The sequence below is a fragment of the Dasypus novemcinctus genome, chromosome 14 (genome assembly GCF_030445035.2).
Source record: "Dasypus novemcinctus isolate mDasNov1 chromosome 14, mDasNov1.1.hap2, whole genome shotgun sequence".
Lineage (NCBI taxonomy): Eukaryota > Metazoa > Chordata > Mammalia > Cingulata > Dasypodidae > Dasypus > Dasypus novemcinctus.
This window is the reverse complement of record NC_080686.1, coordinates 53,041,693-53,057,194: the sequence shown is the minus strand read 5'-3', so window position 1 is coordinate 53,057,194 and position 15,502 is coordinate 53,041,693. Positions and strand designations below refer to the sequence as shown.

Below are 15,502 nucleotides of genomic sequence, written 5' to 3'. Positions count from 1 at the left end.
ATAAGAGGAAGACTGAGATGGACTACTCATGTTTAATGTATGTAGCAGTTTTAATTAGCTTACTGTAAAAGTGTGGAAATGTATAGAGTGGATGTAACACATAGAAACAGCTAGTTTATAAATGGGGACGTGGCTGAAAATGGTAGTCTATGTATGTAAATTCCAATTAACAGAATGTTAGAGAATATTCTAGGGACAGAACAGCACAGTAAACCAAGAGGTGGATGAGAATTGTGGTTGATGGCACAGATGCAAGTGTGTCCTTTGTTAGCTAGAGCAAATGTATACCACTAATACAGGGAGGTAGGATTATGGAGAAGCATGGAAAAGATATAACTGGTGACCTATGAACCGTGGTTAGCAGTAATAATATAATATTCTTGCATCTTTGCCAAAGATGTACTGTGTTGATAATGAGAACAGTATGGAAAATGTATGCCAAATATACACTACAGAGTGGTAACAATAGATGATATTATATTATCTGTAACAAATATTTCACCAGTGTCATGTGTTGAAAGAGGGATGTTGTTTGGGAATTCTGCACATGTGCGTGATTGTTTTGTAAGTTTACAACTTCTGTCATAAAAAATATATTTAAAAAATAATAACAGGGTGGGTTGGGGAAAAATACCAAATATAAGGACTATAATTAGTAATAAGATTTTGACAATATTCTTTCATAATTTGTAACAATCATCTCACGACAATGGAAGGTGTTGGTGGAGGGTTGATGTCTGGGACACTTATACGATGTTATGCATGTTTGCTTTGGAAGTTCACAACTTTTACTATACACTTATTGTTTATGTACGTTCATATATAAATGATATAAAAACAATAATAATAATAGAGGGGGTTTGGGGAAAATACTTTGGTTCGTAGTAATATCTTGACAATGCTCTTTAATCATTAGTTTAAAAAGTTTAACAACAATGTAAGATATTAGTGGTGTGGTGAGGTGTGAGAATCCCGTATGATGCTTTATACATTTGTTTTGTAAGTTCACAACTATTACTGTACATTTATTGTTTATGTATGCTTATGTATGAGTGATATACTTCAATAAAACTAAAAAAAAAAAAATGAGAAGTCCAAGGAACAATTTTTGGTCTTCTTTTACCTGAGCCCTTTTCTACTTCTGGTGTTGCAGACTCCTTTCTTCTTGACCCTTTCCCCTCCTTGGACTTCTAGTATAAATGTTTCTCCTGGTCTCCCCTTAATTTCTGAATTTACTTTGAATTTGAAGTCCTGTAATACCACTTCTTCTCTGTATGGCTTTGGGTAAAGCTATGTGGCCTTAAGTGATACTTACACTGAACATGTCAGCCTCTGACCAGTCCCTTCACTGATAAGGGTCGCAGCAGGAAACAGAAGCTGTATTAAGGAGAGTTTAATTGAGGAATCTTAATAAGGGATGGTAAAGCATCAGGAAACCATTGCCAGAGTGGGGAAAGAGCTGGAAACTCCTTAAAGGGGCCCCTCAACATGAACTTTGGAAGAATTTGGCCATTGCCAAAAGTACAGTGAAGCTGGGTTTGGAAGAGATAATCTGACTACCTCTCACTCATACTAGTTTCCAGTCTTCTGCTGATGCCTCTCTTTAGTCAACTCTAACTGGAAATCCAGAGGACCATGGGACCTGGGTGACAGTATGTAAATGTCAGTCTCTTGAGATGCACAGCAAGATGGGGAATGCTGGAGAATATCCCTGGATGGAGGAACAATAGAGAAGAGCCAGCGTATGGTCACGACTTCCACCAGCTCCTTCGTTCATTAATAATAATAATAATGATAATAATTTATTGTGCCAGGGACTATTTCAGGGAATAAGAGTACAGGGGTTCACAAGACCAAAAAAGTATACACTTTCATGGTGCCTTCATTCTGCTTGGGGAACACAGGAAGGAATAAACATGCAAGGTAACTTCAGATGGTGATTAGTGTTGTAAAGAAAATAAAAAGAAATGCCATGATTTCTATTTAGGGAGGGCATGAACTAAGCTGAGGACAATCAGGGAAGTCATTTCTGAGGACATGACAGTAGAGCTTAAAGTGAATAAGAAAAAACAGCCTAAGAGCCAGGAGAAGAGTGTTCAGAGATATGAGCAAGGGCAAGTGCAATGATCCTGAGGTGGAAACTGGTTTGGCTCATTCATGGGAGAGAGGAGGCCAATGAAACTGGCGCATGTGAAAGGGAGGGTGACAGGAGATGAGGTAGGAAAGACAGGAGAGGCTAATCATAAAGGGCTTTGTGGCCCAGTAAGGAGGGTTTATTTTTATTTTTTATTTTTCTTCCTTCAACACAACAGAGGGTTTTAGACAAGGGGTAGGGGATTGGTGTGTGAAATTTGAACTAAAGAATAAGAGGATTAATTCACCAGTTGCTAGTATGAGAACAAACTAAAAAGGTAGAGATTTATTCTTTGAGGTGCCTCTGTTCCTAATAGCTCTTCATATATCCAAGTAAATACTCTCCACTCTTTAATTAAGGTAATCTCTAAGCTTCTCTTTCTTGTAAGCAAGAGCCTAACAAGCAATTGGTGTCCTTGAGGCTTCATTCTTAGGTGCCTTTCATTCACATCAGTCAGCAGTGACACATATATTCTTTGGTAACAAAATCTTCAAATCTCTGTGGCTTCAAACAACCAAGGTTTAGTTCTCACATTACATGTCCATCCTGAGGGGGCAGGGGACTATATCCTGCATCATCCTCCCTCCAAGACCAAGGCTGGTAGCACATCCACATTCTGAACATTGTTGATTGCCATGGCAAAAAGTCAAAAGAATTCTGGAAGGTCTTGCATCAGCAAGTAAATGGTACACTCACAATTCATTGGCAGAATGTCATGTGGCCCAACCCAACCAGAAGAGGGCAGATGTGTCGCACTATGTACCTGAGAGTTAGAGACCAGGAAATATTTGGCTCCATTCACTAACCGATAACCATGGCCTCAATAGCTGCCTATATATCATTGTCTCCCAAATCAAAATTTCTAGGAGAGATGCCCCACTTTAACTCTGTATCGTTATTTTCAATCAGTTACTGGGAGGCCACACTTGGATGTATTGTAAATCCTCATGTGCCAAGACTGAACCCATCATCTTTCTCACAAATTTTCTGTATTCTTTCTTTTGGTCAGTGGCACCATTATCTATCCATTACCTCAAATAGGAAACATTATCCTTGACTCTCTCTTCACTCACCAAGACTGCAGATGTTTTAAATTTATCCCCATCCTAATTACTGCATAAACTCTACTTTAGCCCCTTATGGATTCTTGCTCAAACAATTGTATTAGTTTCCTATCTTGTCTGTCTGACTTCATCAGTTTGTCCATAAACTGCAATAATATTTTTTCAATTCACATACATTTAAAGAGTGCTTATTGTTTCTTACATGAAATTAGTAATACATTTATCTTGGAGAAATCCAAAGTTTAAAGGAGATGTGATGTAAACAAAAGATCACAGCTCAGTAGAGCAAATGTGATAAAAGCTATGTAGAAAATAGAGTTGGAATGGAAAGGGTCGGTTGTGGTGTAAGGGTGACAGGTATGTGTGGGAGATCTTTGGAGACTTCACCTAAATGCTGAGAGAACAGTCGGAGCTGCTCCTCTGCCTGAATCACAGGGACATGGCTGTTGGAAAAAGGACTGAAAGAAGCAGCATGTGCCTAACACCTGTGAGGACTATATGACTTAGCAGAACCAAAGTGGATTGAGGAGAATGAAAGGAAGGAACAAGCAGGAAGAGGATCAGTAAGGACCTAAGGAATCCTGGTCAGTTATTCAACAGGCCACTTTGTGGAAAGTTCAAACATAAAAGATAACACAAAAGACAGGGTAGGTTTAGGAGGGAAATCATAATTTATTAAACACTGATTCCAGGCATAGTGCTAAGCACCTTTATTATTTTATTTAATCTTCACAAGTCTTATGAGGTATATATGTACTATTATCTTCATTTTGCAATTATAAAAAAAAAATTTGAGATTCAGGAATTAATGACACGAGCAGTTCCACAGTTAATAACTCTTGCTTGTTCCAGGGCCCAAGTTGACATCTACCAAGCCATGCTGAGTTTGAAGGGCCTACAAGCAACTCTGACGAGATGTGGTCACAGGTTGGAGTGCAGGGTAAGACTGGGGAGAGATACAGACTTGGTGCTCCTCAACATAGGGACAGTACCTTAAGATCAAAGCTGGGGGCTTGGATGAGATAGCTAAAGGAACTCTAAAAGGGAAGAGTGAAGAAGATCTGATAAACACCTTCTTTAAAGGGCAAAAAGAAGAAAAGAGACCTGCAAATGAGATTAGAAGACATCTTATAGCGCGAACCCTTAAAATGCCACTAGTATCTCTTTGAGAAGCCTCTAGTCCAATGCCTGGCACTCAGTAAAGGACCTTTGGGGTTAGAAGGGACATTCTGTCAAGGATGGATCTTCATGTCTAATTTCTCCAGCTCCTTAAGGGTCAAGCGATCTCCTGAAACCCTCACGGAGACCTCCTAGATGGGGACACAAATCTGAGGCGGGGAAGGTGGGGTGGAACACAATTAGCAATCCACCTAGGAGCAGACCAAGAACTCTTCTTCTAGTCTCCCCGAGGGAGCTGGGGATGCGAGCGCCTTAGCCACGCTCCGATCAGGTTACTGCGGAAATCACCAAACGGTATCGGGTGAGAATCCAAACAGCTTGTGGACGGAGGCCCCACGGTCCGCCGGGGAGGGCGAGCGCGGCGACACGCAGAAAGGCGCGAGTCCGCCAGGGAGGGCCGGGACCGCGCTGCGACCCCACCCGCCACTCGAATCTCCTCCGCAATGCAGCCCCTTCCCTCTCCTGGGCCGGCATAGCCCCGGGCTCTTCCCCTGCTCCCCGCGATTTCCGTGAGCAGCCCCCAGCCCAGGCCTCGCACCACAGACGCCCAGCCGGCACCCAGGCAGGGCCCTACGTCAGGGGGCGTGGCCAGGAGAGCTCGTGGCTGCCCCGCCCCCCCGGGCCGAAAAGGGGCGGCTCGGCCGGGGCGGGGCCCGGAGTTTTACCACTCTCTCCCAGACCTTCGCTCCGCGGCCCAGTCCTGGGCTTTCGCCGACGTCCTCACCTGCCCCCGAGCGGACGCAGGGACTCGAGGCCGGGCGTTCGGAGCGCCATGAAAGACCGCTGCCCGAGGGTCACCGCGGCGGAAGGGCTGGCCGGCTGACGGGCCCCGCCGGGCCGAGCCATGTGGAGCCCTGGCGGGAGCCTGCTCCAGACGCTGCCCCGTCTCCTGCAGCTCGCGTCCCTCCTGAAGCGCTCGGAGCTGCCGGCCCGCTGGGCGCTGCAGCGGGCGGCGGCGGGCGGGGACGAGCCCGAGGACCGCCCCCCCCGCGGGGGCGGGGCGAGCGCGGCGGCGGCGGCGGCGGCGGCGGCGGCCTCGGGCGCCCTGCTCGGCGCCTACCTAGAGCGCCACGGTCCGCCCGCGGCCTCGGAGCTGCCGGCGCCGGGCGGGGCTTTGGCGGGCGGCCCCGGGGGCGGCGGCGGCGGCGGTGTGGTGGTCGGCGTGGCCGAGGTGAGAAACTGGCGCTGCTGCTGCCTCAGCAGCACCTGTTGGTGCCGGAGCCTCGTGCTGGTCTGCGTGCTGGCCGCCCTGTGCTTCGCTTCCCTGGCCCTGGTCCGCCGCTACCTGCAGCACCTCCTGCTCTGGGTGGAGAGCCTCGACTCGCTGCTGGGGGTCCTGCTTTTCGTCGTGGGCTTCATCGTGGTCTCGTTCCCCTGCGGCTGGGGCTACATCGTGCTCAACGTGGCCGCCGGCTACCTGTACGGCTTCGTGCTGGGCATGGGACTGATGGTGGTGGGCGTCCTCATCGGCACTTTCATCGCCCATCTGGTCTGCAAGCGGCTGCTCACTTCCTGGGTGGCCGCCAGGATCCAGAGCAGCGAGAAGCTGAGCGCCGTTATTCGCGTCGTGGAGGGAGGAAGCGGCCTAAAAGTGGTGGCGCTGGCCAGACTGACCCCCATACCTTTTGGGCTTCAGAATGCAGTGTTTTCGGTAAGTGGTGCCCAGCTGGCCCCTCCCTCTCAGAGGCTGTTTTTGAGCCGTCGCGGGACCCCCCCCTCGGAGGGCGCGCAATCACATACTGGCAGTAAGAGAGCTGACCTTTACAATAGGAGTTAAGATGACTTTCCATAGCAGTTTCAGAAATCTGTCACACAAAGCAACTCCAAATCAGGGCTTCAAAAGGAGGTATGGTAGACAACTATTTCTTTTCGAAATGTAGTTTGATTAAAAATGAACAAGTCATTTTAAGTCATCAAAAGGACCATGGGGGTAGGCTAAATGGAAAGGTCCATTTTAAACCTTTGTCATCATAGTTCTGTAGCAGTATTGGCAAAAGGCAGGGAGTAAGGACTCTGCTTAGCTTTCTCTTGCTATAATGCCTCCAGGGTTTTGACCCGAGTTTTTAGTATCATGATGCTAAAATAGGAGAAGGGGAATAGGACAACTGTACACCCAGGATTTTGGAGTTTCCCAATATTTGTTTAGGCTTTTCTTCTCTATGAAAGAGAAAATCCTTTTGTGTTTCCTTGTTTGGAAGAGCTTGGACTTCGTTTTGAAATTACTGGGTGTTGAATAAAACAAAACAGGACAGATCATCTTTTGCCCAGTGAGCATAGGTTTTTCTCCATTAGATTCCTTTCTGCCCTTCTATTAACATGTTCTGCCTATCCTGCTTAGGTTTCTATAGCTAGCATGCTTCTCTGTGCAACTATTTTAGTAAAAGAAACTCTGCTAGTGAGGAGAAAATCGGTTTGGAAGAAACAAATCTGGTCTTTACAAACTTTGTGACTTGGGAACAAATTACTAACTGGATCTGGCCTGGCTTTTCTGTTTTCTAAGATGCAGGAGTTAAATTAGATTACTGAGTTGTCCAAATTCATTAATTCTAAACTACAAAGAGTTCATATAAAGATTTCTCAAGAACTCAACCCTTCACCTAGATTTAAAGAAAACTTGTATTGAAATAAAGAGATAGGACTTTTGAACCATAGGAATTGATGTGTTTTATGTTATGATTCGTGATTTTAACACTTGGTTTAGAAGAAAATTGTTAGTCTATTGAAACTTTCTCATTTTGCTTTGTATTAAGAATAATTCTAACTAGCTTACTGCTTCGTGATGAAATTAAGATTTTTTTCTTCATTTTTATTTTCAAAATGTCTTTTGAAAATCTGGTGATTCTAACCAACAGTAGCAGTGACTGTAGAATGTTGTGTTTGCTTATGTAGAAATTGGGGGTTTCCTGTAAAGTTTGGTTTTTACAGTAATTTGATATGGTCTCAGCCTTAAATTTTTCCCGTTTCCCAGCCCCCTGTGGTATGAAATATAAATATGATCTTTGACCCAAACTTGGGTAATAATACATCAGTGTCTGAATACTCTGAAAGAGGATTGGGACTAAAGGATCTGCATAGTTTCGTTTGCTGTGTCCTCCAGAAAGCTTGTGTTCTTGTGCATTTTCTTGTGTACTTACTCTGTGCCAGTAGCTGTGCTAAACTCTTTTCATATGATATTTCTAATCCTAAACCAGCGTGGCAGAAGGTGACTATACACGTATCACAGACACATTGTCTAATGGTCAGGAGCCCAGGACTGGAGCCCAGTCCTCCTGTCTGCCCTGGAATCTGGTGACCTTAGTCGACTTGCTTAGCCTCTCTGTGCTTCAGATTAGTTAGAAAATGGGAAAAGTGGTGATACTACTTCATAGTAAGGAGAGGATTAGATAAGATAGATACCTGGGACAGAGCTGACTTAACAAACACTCATGTTAGCTTTTGTGGTCATTACTGTTGTTACTTCCCAAAGTCTCCTAAGTTGTAAATAATTGGTAGATCCAAACTTTGAACGATGGTCTGACAGCAGGTAGTACATGTCTCTGCTAGTTCTTTTATGTTTTGTGCCTAGCGTGGTCATGGGTATATAGTAAGGACTCACAAAATATTTATTGATTGACAATGAGATAGGTTTTTCTTTTTGATAATGTCTCTTTTATACATTAAATATGTAAATACAAACTTGTACTTAGAAATAATTTAAAGTAATTATTGTAGTTGCAGTTAGCTTGACAAGGGGCAACTCTCAATTTGGCTGGCATTGTTGGGTCAAGAGAAAAGAAGAAGCAAAAAGAAAACCACCTTTTGAAACCCGTGTTATTGGCCCCATTTTCTTAAGGAAGAAATGGAGGTAGGGGGATCTCACACCTACCAGGTACAGCTGAGTTTGAACCCAGGCTCAGCTAATATGGTGCCTTTACTGTAAAATTCTTACTAATAGCCATTGCAGGGTAGGTTGTGAAGTCACTGGATATGATCCACCATGTTATTTTCATTGTTCTGACCTGTCTGCTCACAGACGCAGACCTTTCAACCAAAACGGCATACTGAATTCACCCAGGGAATGTGCTCAAAAAGAAAGCTTCCTTTAGGCTGATGTTGACTTTAGTCTAACCTTCTCGTTTGTCTTCTGGAACTTAATTCTGTCACCACTGTCTCCATCCAGTACCTCTCTGGCTGCCCAAAGCTGTTCTCTGTCCAAGTATAGTCTATTTTTCCTCCCTAACCTTTAATTAGCCTTTTGTCGTTTCTGTTCCAGTTAAAACTCATTTTCTCAATGCCCAGGATTAAAGAACTTTGTCTGGCCTCCCCTGAAAGAAGAACTGAGGTGTAATGTTCATGAAAAGCACAGGTTTTGGAATCATGGTCCTTGATCAGTCCATGCTGTGTGGCCTTCTCCATGTTTCTGCATATGTAGAATGGAGTAGGCTTGTGAGGATTAAGTGAGCGACATCATTGAAAGCATTGAGTATTTTGCCTGGCATATACTGTTATTACTGTTGGTGGAGGTGATGGTATTTATTTACATTTTAGGAACAGAAGCTGATTTAAAAATATGATATGGAAGGAAAGGGACTTTTGATTGCTTCTTGACTCTTTAACTGTAGTTCTTTCCTTCTCCCATGTGTGCCAAAAAGGATAAGCAAGCTGCTACTGTACTTTTAAAACTCTTGAAATGGAAAATATGTACATAACACTTTTTAGTATTATAGTTACTATATCTACAGGCTGTAAGAAGTACAATTTTTTGAGTCCTTATTTAAATTTTTCCCTTTTAAAAATGAACCCATCATTTCTGCTGCGATGTAAAGGCTTTTTTCTTTTTCTTTAATGTTTTTAATGTAATCTTGGATCTGTAGGTATTGCTGCCCAATAAGACAGATTTTCACACTTGTAGTTTGTGTTCTAATCTGGACACAGTTTTATCTGGATGTGTCAGTAAGGACAGCTAAATTATGCTGCAGTAACAGACCCCAGATCTGATTGACACAGCTTTTAAGTGCAGCTTGGTTGGGGTGGTGGAAATGGGTGGGGTGGGGTAGGCAGGCAGGGACTTCTAGCTTTTTATTTTCACTTTAGGATCTAGGCTTGATAGAGCCACCACCATCCTGCACTTAGACTTGTAGCATGAATTGTACACTGGCTTTTAAAGGTTCCACCTGGGAGTGATCTTAATTTTCACTGGTCACAAAAGTAAAGTGGCCAAATGAATTTGAACAGGGAGATGTGTGTGCCGCTTTACAGGTAGGAAAGAGAACTGGAGCATTTTGTAAGCCTTAGTGACTCTGAGCCACTTGCTTGGGCTACCTCCTCTCTCTCAGCCCCCACAGCTAGTCACTGAATCCTTTTCTTCTGCCTCCTAAAAGCTTCTACCACTACCCTGAGTCAGGCATCCTGGCCTCCCACCTAGTCTTTCTGCCTCTGGCCTAGGCTTTCCAATCTTTTCTCTATCCAGTAATACCTTTCTAAACTACAGATCTGATCTTGATAATCTCCTGCTTGAAACACTTTTCCCCTTGGGATAAATTTCACACCCTCACTGCTTACCTGTACTGCCTCTCTTGCCGTTAGCATGTGGTCTTTCATACGCTAGTTTATTAAATCCTCAGCACTATCCTAAGCACTTACCTACTCAAAGGTAGATAAGATATCTCTGACTCAGACATAGCATTAAACAATGTCTGTGGCCTTGAAACATCAGGTTTTCTTTTTTGGCAATTGCTGGTATAAGAGATAGATTAAGACTATTGATGCAGGTGCATAAATAGCTGGAAATCTAAAAGAGTAAAGCGAGCCAGAAGAAACTTGTAGGCAAAATTGAAAACTGAAAACATTCACAAGAATAACATCCCACTCTGTATTTAGTTCACAGTAAATTATTTTTGTAAGCTTGACTCTAAGATGCCCCCTTGGAGACATCTGGAGTTCTAAAGTTTAAAGTGACCTCCTGTGAAATGTGGCTTTTAATCCAAAAATATTATGGGACAATTGGTTGTTACTGGTAACAGTATTCAAATTGGTGCTTGCAGTTTCCAAAGAGGCCTGATTTTTCGTGGTGGTTGTTCTACAGATGATCGTAAAAATCATTTTCTTTTCTCTTTATACTTTGGTCAAAGGAAAACTTTAAAAAGTTATAAAGACTGGTAAGTCCCCTCTCTTAAACAATGGGAAATTTTGTTTCAGTCATCCATAAGTCTTTTGAAACCTAAAATAGAAAACATAAAGCCTAGCATGAAATGTTCTTTTAGTCATACGCTATATACCACTTTACAGTTTGTAGAACACATTCATGTTATATCTTAATCTTCACCAGAATCCATTGACTAGCTATCCATGACTGAAACAGGACAAAAGGAAGGAAAAAAACCCAACCCAGATAAGAAATCATACTTGGTTCTAGCTTTTACTATGTCGCCTTGAGCTAATTGTGCTTTTGAGCCACACTTTCTGATGTTAAGATGTGTTTAATAATGGCTGCCACAAAGCTATGAGAAAATACAGAGTTTGCCTGTTATTTACTATTTTCCTTCTCTACATCCTCTGCATTTCAGATTAAGGATTGAAGCTCAGGCTTTTTTTTTTTTTTTTTTTTTAATTTATGTCACACTAAGTGTAAGGCACTGTTCTCCTTACATGCTCATGTTATTCATTTAATGCTTACATCAACCCTACTTCTCATCTTACTGCTTAGGTAGTTGAGGCACAGACAGGTGAAGGAACTTGTCCAAGATCACACAGTTAGTAAATGATAGGGTCATTAACTCATCCAAATTGCTAGTTTAGTCAGAGAAAAGCTGAGTTTCTCACATTTCCTGGTTCCAGTTGCAAAGTTCCTGGCCTAGCATGCATCACATATCAAACATGGGGACCTCCCATGTACTGGGGCACTGTACGAGGTTCTACCTAGTTGAATTAAACATCACCATAGATCTTTAGAGCAGGCGTGGGCAAACTATGACCCATGGCCAAATTCAGACCACTATCTGATTTTGTATGGCTCAGCAAGTAAGAACGGTTTTTCCATTTTTAAATGGTTGAAAAATGATCAAAAGAAAAATAATATTTTGTGCACATGAAAATTATATAAAATTCAAATTCCAGCATCTATAAATAGAGTATTATTGGAACATAACGGTGTTTGTTCATGTATGTATTGTCTGTGACTGCTTTTAAGCTACAGTGCAGGGTTAAGTGGTTGTCACGGATCTGGTTCAGTCTGCAAAGTATAAAATATTCACTACCAGACCCTATATAGAAAAAGCCAAACTTTGCTTTAGAGCTGCAACAGTCACTACCACAACATAACCAATACAAAGCATGAGTTCCTGTAGGAAGAGACCCTTAAATTCTCACATACATCCTATTTAACATTTTGTTTAACTTTTTTTTTTTAAAGAAAAGCAATATGTGGGTACATGAGTAAAATTCAAACAGAATAGAAATGAATAACTTAGAAGTGTAAGTAAGACCTTGCTGGTCACCCTGGTTCACCCCTCAGTGGAATCACTTTAAAGAATTGTATGTTATCAAACTTAATTACTTTGCTTGTTTGTATGAGCAACAACAAAAAGATATCTTGTTTGTTTTGGGGTATGTGCAGGGGGCTATAAAATCAGGTATATTGACCAAAATATATAGTGACAGCAAAGGATAATTAAGAACAACCTGAAACTGATAAAAACTGTTCTCTGATAAATTCTCCTAGAGTTGACATTGAGTTATCAAGGAAAAGATAAGTTACTTTTAGTAATCAAGTTCACAATCAAACTGAAATTTATTACAATTTAAAAAGTTTTGACTGCTTAGTGACTGTAAGCCCACAAATATGGTAAAGTTTGAGTCCCATGGACTCTTTGGAGACTTCTAGTTCTGCCTCAGCTCTTGTATGACTTTGGTGACATCATTTAATGATTATGGCCTCCAGTTTTCTCATCTGTAAAATGAGAAGGTTGGGCAAGGTCTTAGAGCAGGGGTTCTTAACAAGGGGTCTGTGAGCTTGAATTGAAATTCAAAAAAACTTTATTGTGGGAACGCATTGGTGTGGGTGTGATATATTTATAAAATAATACACATTATAGCATGGACTTAGTAAGGGGTCCGTGGTTTTCATCTGACTGGCAGAGAGGTCCATGGAACAAAAAAGGTTAAGAACCCCCTGTCTTAGAGTTTGTGTCTAAAAAGCAAATGTTCTTAATAACAATCTGACATTTCCTTATGTTTTTAATTGTTTGGTAAAAACATGTTTTGTAAAAACAATATGGTCATCGTCTTATTACATTCTTATTCTGTATTATAGATAAAAGTGTAAATTGAATATAGAAGATGGGTTGTAATATTTCTCACTGTACCAGGGTATCTAATGATTGTTTCTTCTTACTATTGAAGTATTCTGATTTGCTATCTGTAGTGCCAACATCCTTAGACCTCTCAACACCTGAGTACATGAACCATTACTTCCTTGAATCTGTTTTCCCCTCTCTGTGCCTTTTTAGTTACATCATTAGCTTCTTTCGTTTTGGGGTGTCTCATAGGCTTTTGATTCACAAATTTCTCTCTATTTTATCATAGTAACAAAAATGTGGTTGCTAGATGTGTGTGTGTGTGTATACCTAGGAAAAAATATTTCTTTAAAGGCAGAGAGGTCTTATTAAAACTTTTAACAATGTATATTTCTGCTTACAAAATAAGTGTTCATTGTAAAAACTTTGAAAAGTATAGCAAGTATAAAGAAGAAAATAATTGTTAACGTTTTAGTGGAGTTTTTTTTCAGTCTTTGCACTTACTAGTACATGATTTTTTTCAGATGTAACACTGTGAATGTTATAGGTGATTTTTGCAACCTTCTTTTACTTGGCATAATGTGTTGCCCTACAACACAATTTTTAAAAAAAGATTTATTTATTCTCCCTTCTCCCTTCATTTTCTCCTTTCTGTGTCCATTCACTGTGTGTTCTTCTGTGTCTGTTTGTATTCTCATTAGGCAGCTCCAGGAACTGATCCTGGGACCTTCTGGAGTGGGAGAGAGGTGATCATTCTCTTGCACCACCTCAACTCCCCGGTCAGCTGCCTCTCTTACTATCTTTCCTTTGTGTAGCTTTCTGTTGCATCATCTTGCTGCACCAGTTCTCTGCATGGGCCAACACTCCTGTGCAGGGCAGCACTCCCACGCCGGGCAGATTCCATGCAGGCCATCACTCTGCATAGGCCAGCACTCTGCCTGGGCCAGCTCGCCACATTGGCCAGCTTGCCTTCACCAGGAGGCCCTGGGCATTGAACCCTGGACCTACTATATGTTAGACCAGGAGCCCAATTACTTGAACCATATCTGCTTCCCAGGCATAATTTTTAATGAACCCAGTGAGTTATGGTTTTCTAATTATTTTTGTCGTTGGATGTTCTACAACATGATTTTCAGTGACCACAGTCAGTTATGGTTTTCTATTTTTGTATATTATTTGCTACTCAGAGCTAGGCTTTGTATAGGGTGAGCATATAAATTTTTGTTGAATGAGTGAAAATAATAAACCTATTGTTTATCGTAAGTGTATAAAAAGATCCTTTCAACCTATTTTCCAGTATGTAATAAAGTGTGTGCTTTTTTTTTTTTTCTGGGGAGAAGCTTCATTCTCCAGCGTGTATATTTTTTATTCTCAAATGGATCAGTGACCCCCAAAATATTTAGGAACCATTAAAAGCAGTTTCTAATTTAGAATATTGTATGAGTGAAAAAAAAAATCTGTTTAGAGCAAGATCGCTTCTGCCTTAGCCATGTCTGTCAGTAGACACCTCTGTACCCTGAAGCCCTCCCCAGCTCTTAAAGTGGGATCTTTAGAACCCCTGCCCTGTTCTTTTTCCACCCTTTCCCTGTACTTTCAGGACTGCTCATACGAGAGGATATTAATGTTGACACAGTTCCTCTGAGGTTAACCTCAGAGCTGACTACAGATGCTTTAATACCACTCAGTGTTCATTCAACAAATAACTTATGTACCTACTGCATGCCCACTGCTGTTCTAGATGCCGGAGATGCAGCATTGGATAAGCAGAGACCGTCCTTCATCTTGCCTGGTGTTTGCAGTATAGTGGCAAAACTGAATTCTAATGGCCTTCTAGCTCTATCATGGCTTAAGTTTTGCTGATAATTTCCGTTTATAGCATTATTTCTGTGGGAGTGAAAAGGTATTCTCACTTTCTACATAACCAATTACAAATGAACTTTTGTATCCCAACCTGTTTATAAACTGGCAACTATTGTTAGTCACCAAATTTATACACAGAACTTTAGTTTTAATGTTGAGGCATTCAATATCCAATTAACATTTATTTACCATCAAAGATAGCGGGCATGGTGCTCAGTTCTAGAGGCACAGTGAAGAACAGGAAAGATAGGGTCCCTTCCCACACAATTTATAGTCTGTGGAAGGAATGAGAGGCAGACAGCCAGGAACCTTCAGTCCCCTTCTCGTGTGAGAGGGGCAGGGACATGTGTTATCTTGGAGCACTTGGAAGTTCTCACACAGACAGACCCAGGGGATCAGGGAGGGTTTCTTAGAGGACTGAGGAGTGGAAGGAGGGAAGTGAGTGTCCTTTGCTAGAAGGAACAAGGTACAAAGGCCCTGGGGGAAAAGAGAGCCAGGAGTGTTCAAGGAACTGAGGGTTTTGATGTGTCTGGAACACAGTGTGAAGCTAAGCATGAGACAGTCAGGCCAGATCTTGAAGCATTTGGCAAGTTGAAGAACCTGAACCTCATTCTGATGACAGCAGGAAAGAGTTTAAGGAGGATTTGGTTAGCGTTTTATATTTGTTGGTTTGTTTTAGTTTTTTTAGGTACTAGGGTCTGGGATTGAACCCAGGACCTCATTTAAGTGGGAAGCTGGCACTCAACCACTGAGCCACATTGGGTCCCCTGAAGTTTGTTTGTTTGTTTGCTGTCTTTTTAGAAGGCACTGGAAACCGAACCCAGGACCTCCCATGTGGGGAGCAGGTGCTCAACTGCTTATCCACTTCCGCTCCCCAGGTTAGCGTTTTAAAGATTTCTGCAGGATTTAGCATTAGTGGTGAGTGAGGTGATAAGAATGGGTGTCAAGATTGGGGATGGGCATTCCTTAGATATATGGAATGTGGGATCCAC

General features: G+C 42.0%; 1 protein-coding gene across 8 annotated transcripts in view; it reads left to right on the top strand.

Annotated features, from left to right (window-relative positions):
• Window positions 1–5,114: 5,114 nt before the first annotated feature.
• The window catches only part of TMEM64 (transmembrane protein 64), a 58,566-nt gene continuing 48,178 nt past the window's right edge, over window positions 5,115–15,502 (top strand). For all 8 annotated transcript variants that reach the window (XR_011645647.1, XR_009180452.2, XR_009180453.2 and 5 more), the window contains exon 1: window positions 5,115–6,028. Coding sequence is in view for 2 of the 8 variants with exons in the window: in XM_058275710.2 (XP_058131693.1) it covers window positions 5,222–6,028 (807 nt within the window). In the remaining 6 variants the exon portion in view is untranslated. The remainder of the gene's footprint in view (window positions 6,029–15,502) is intronic.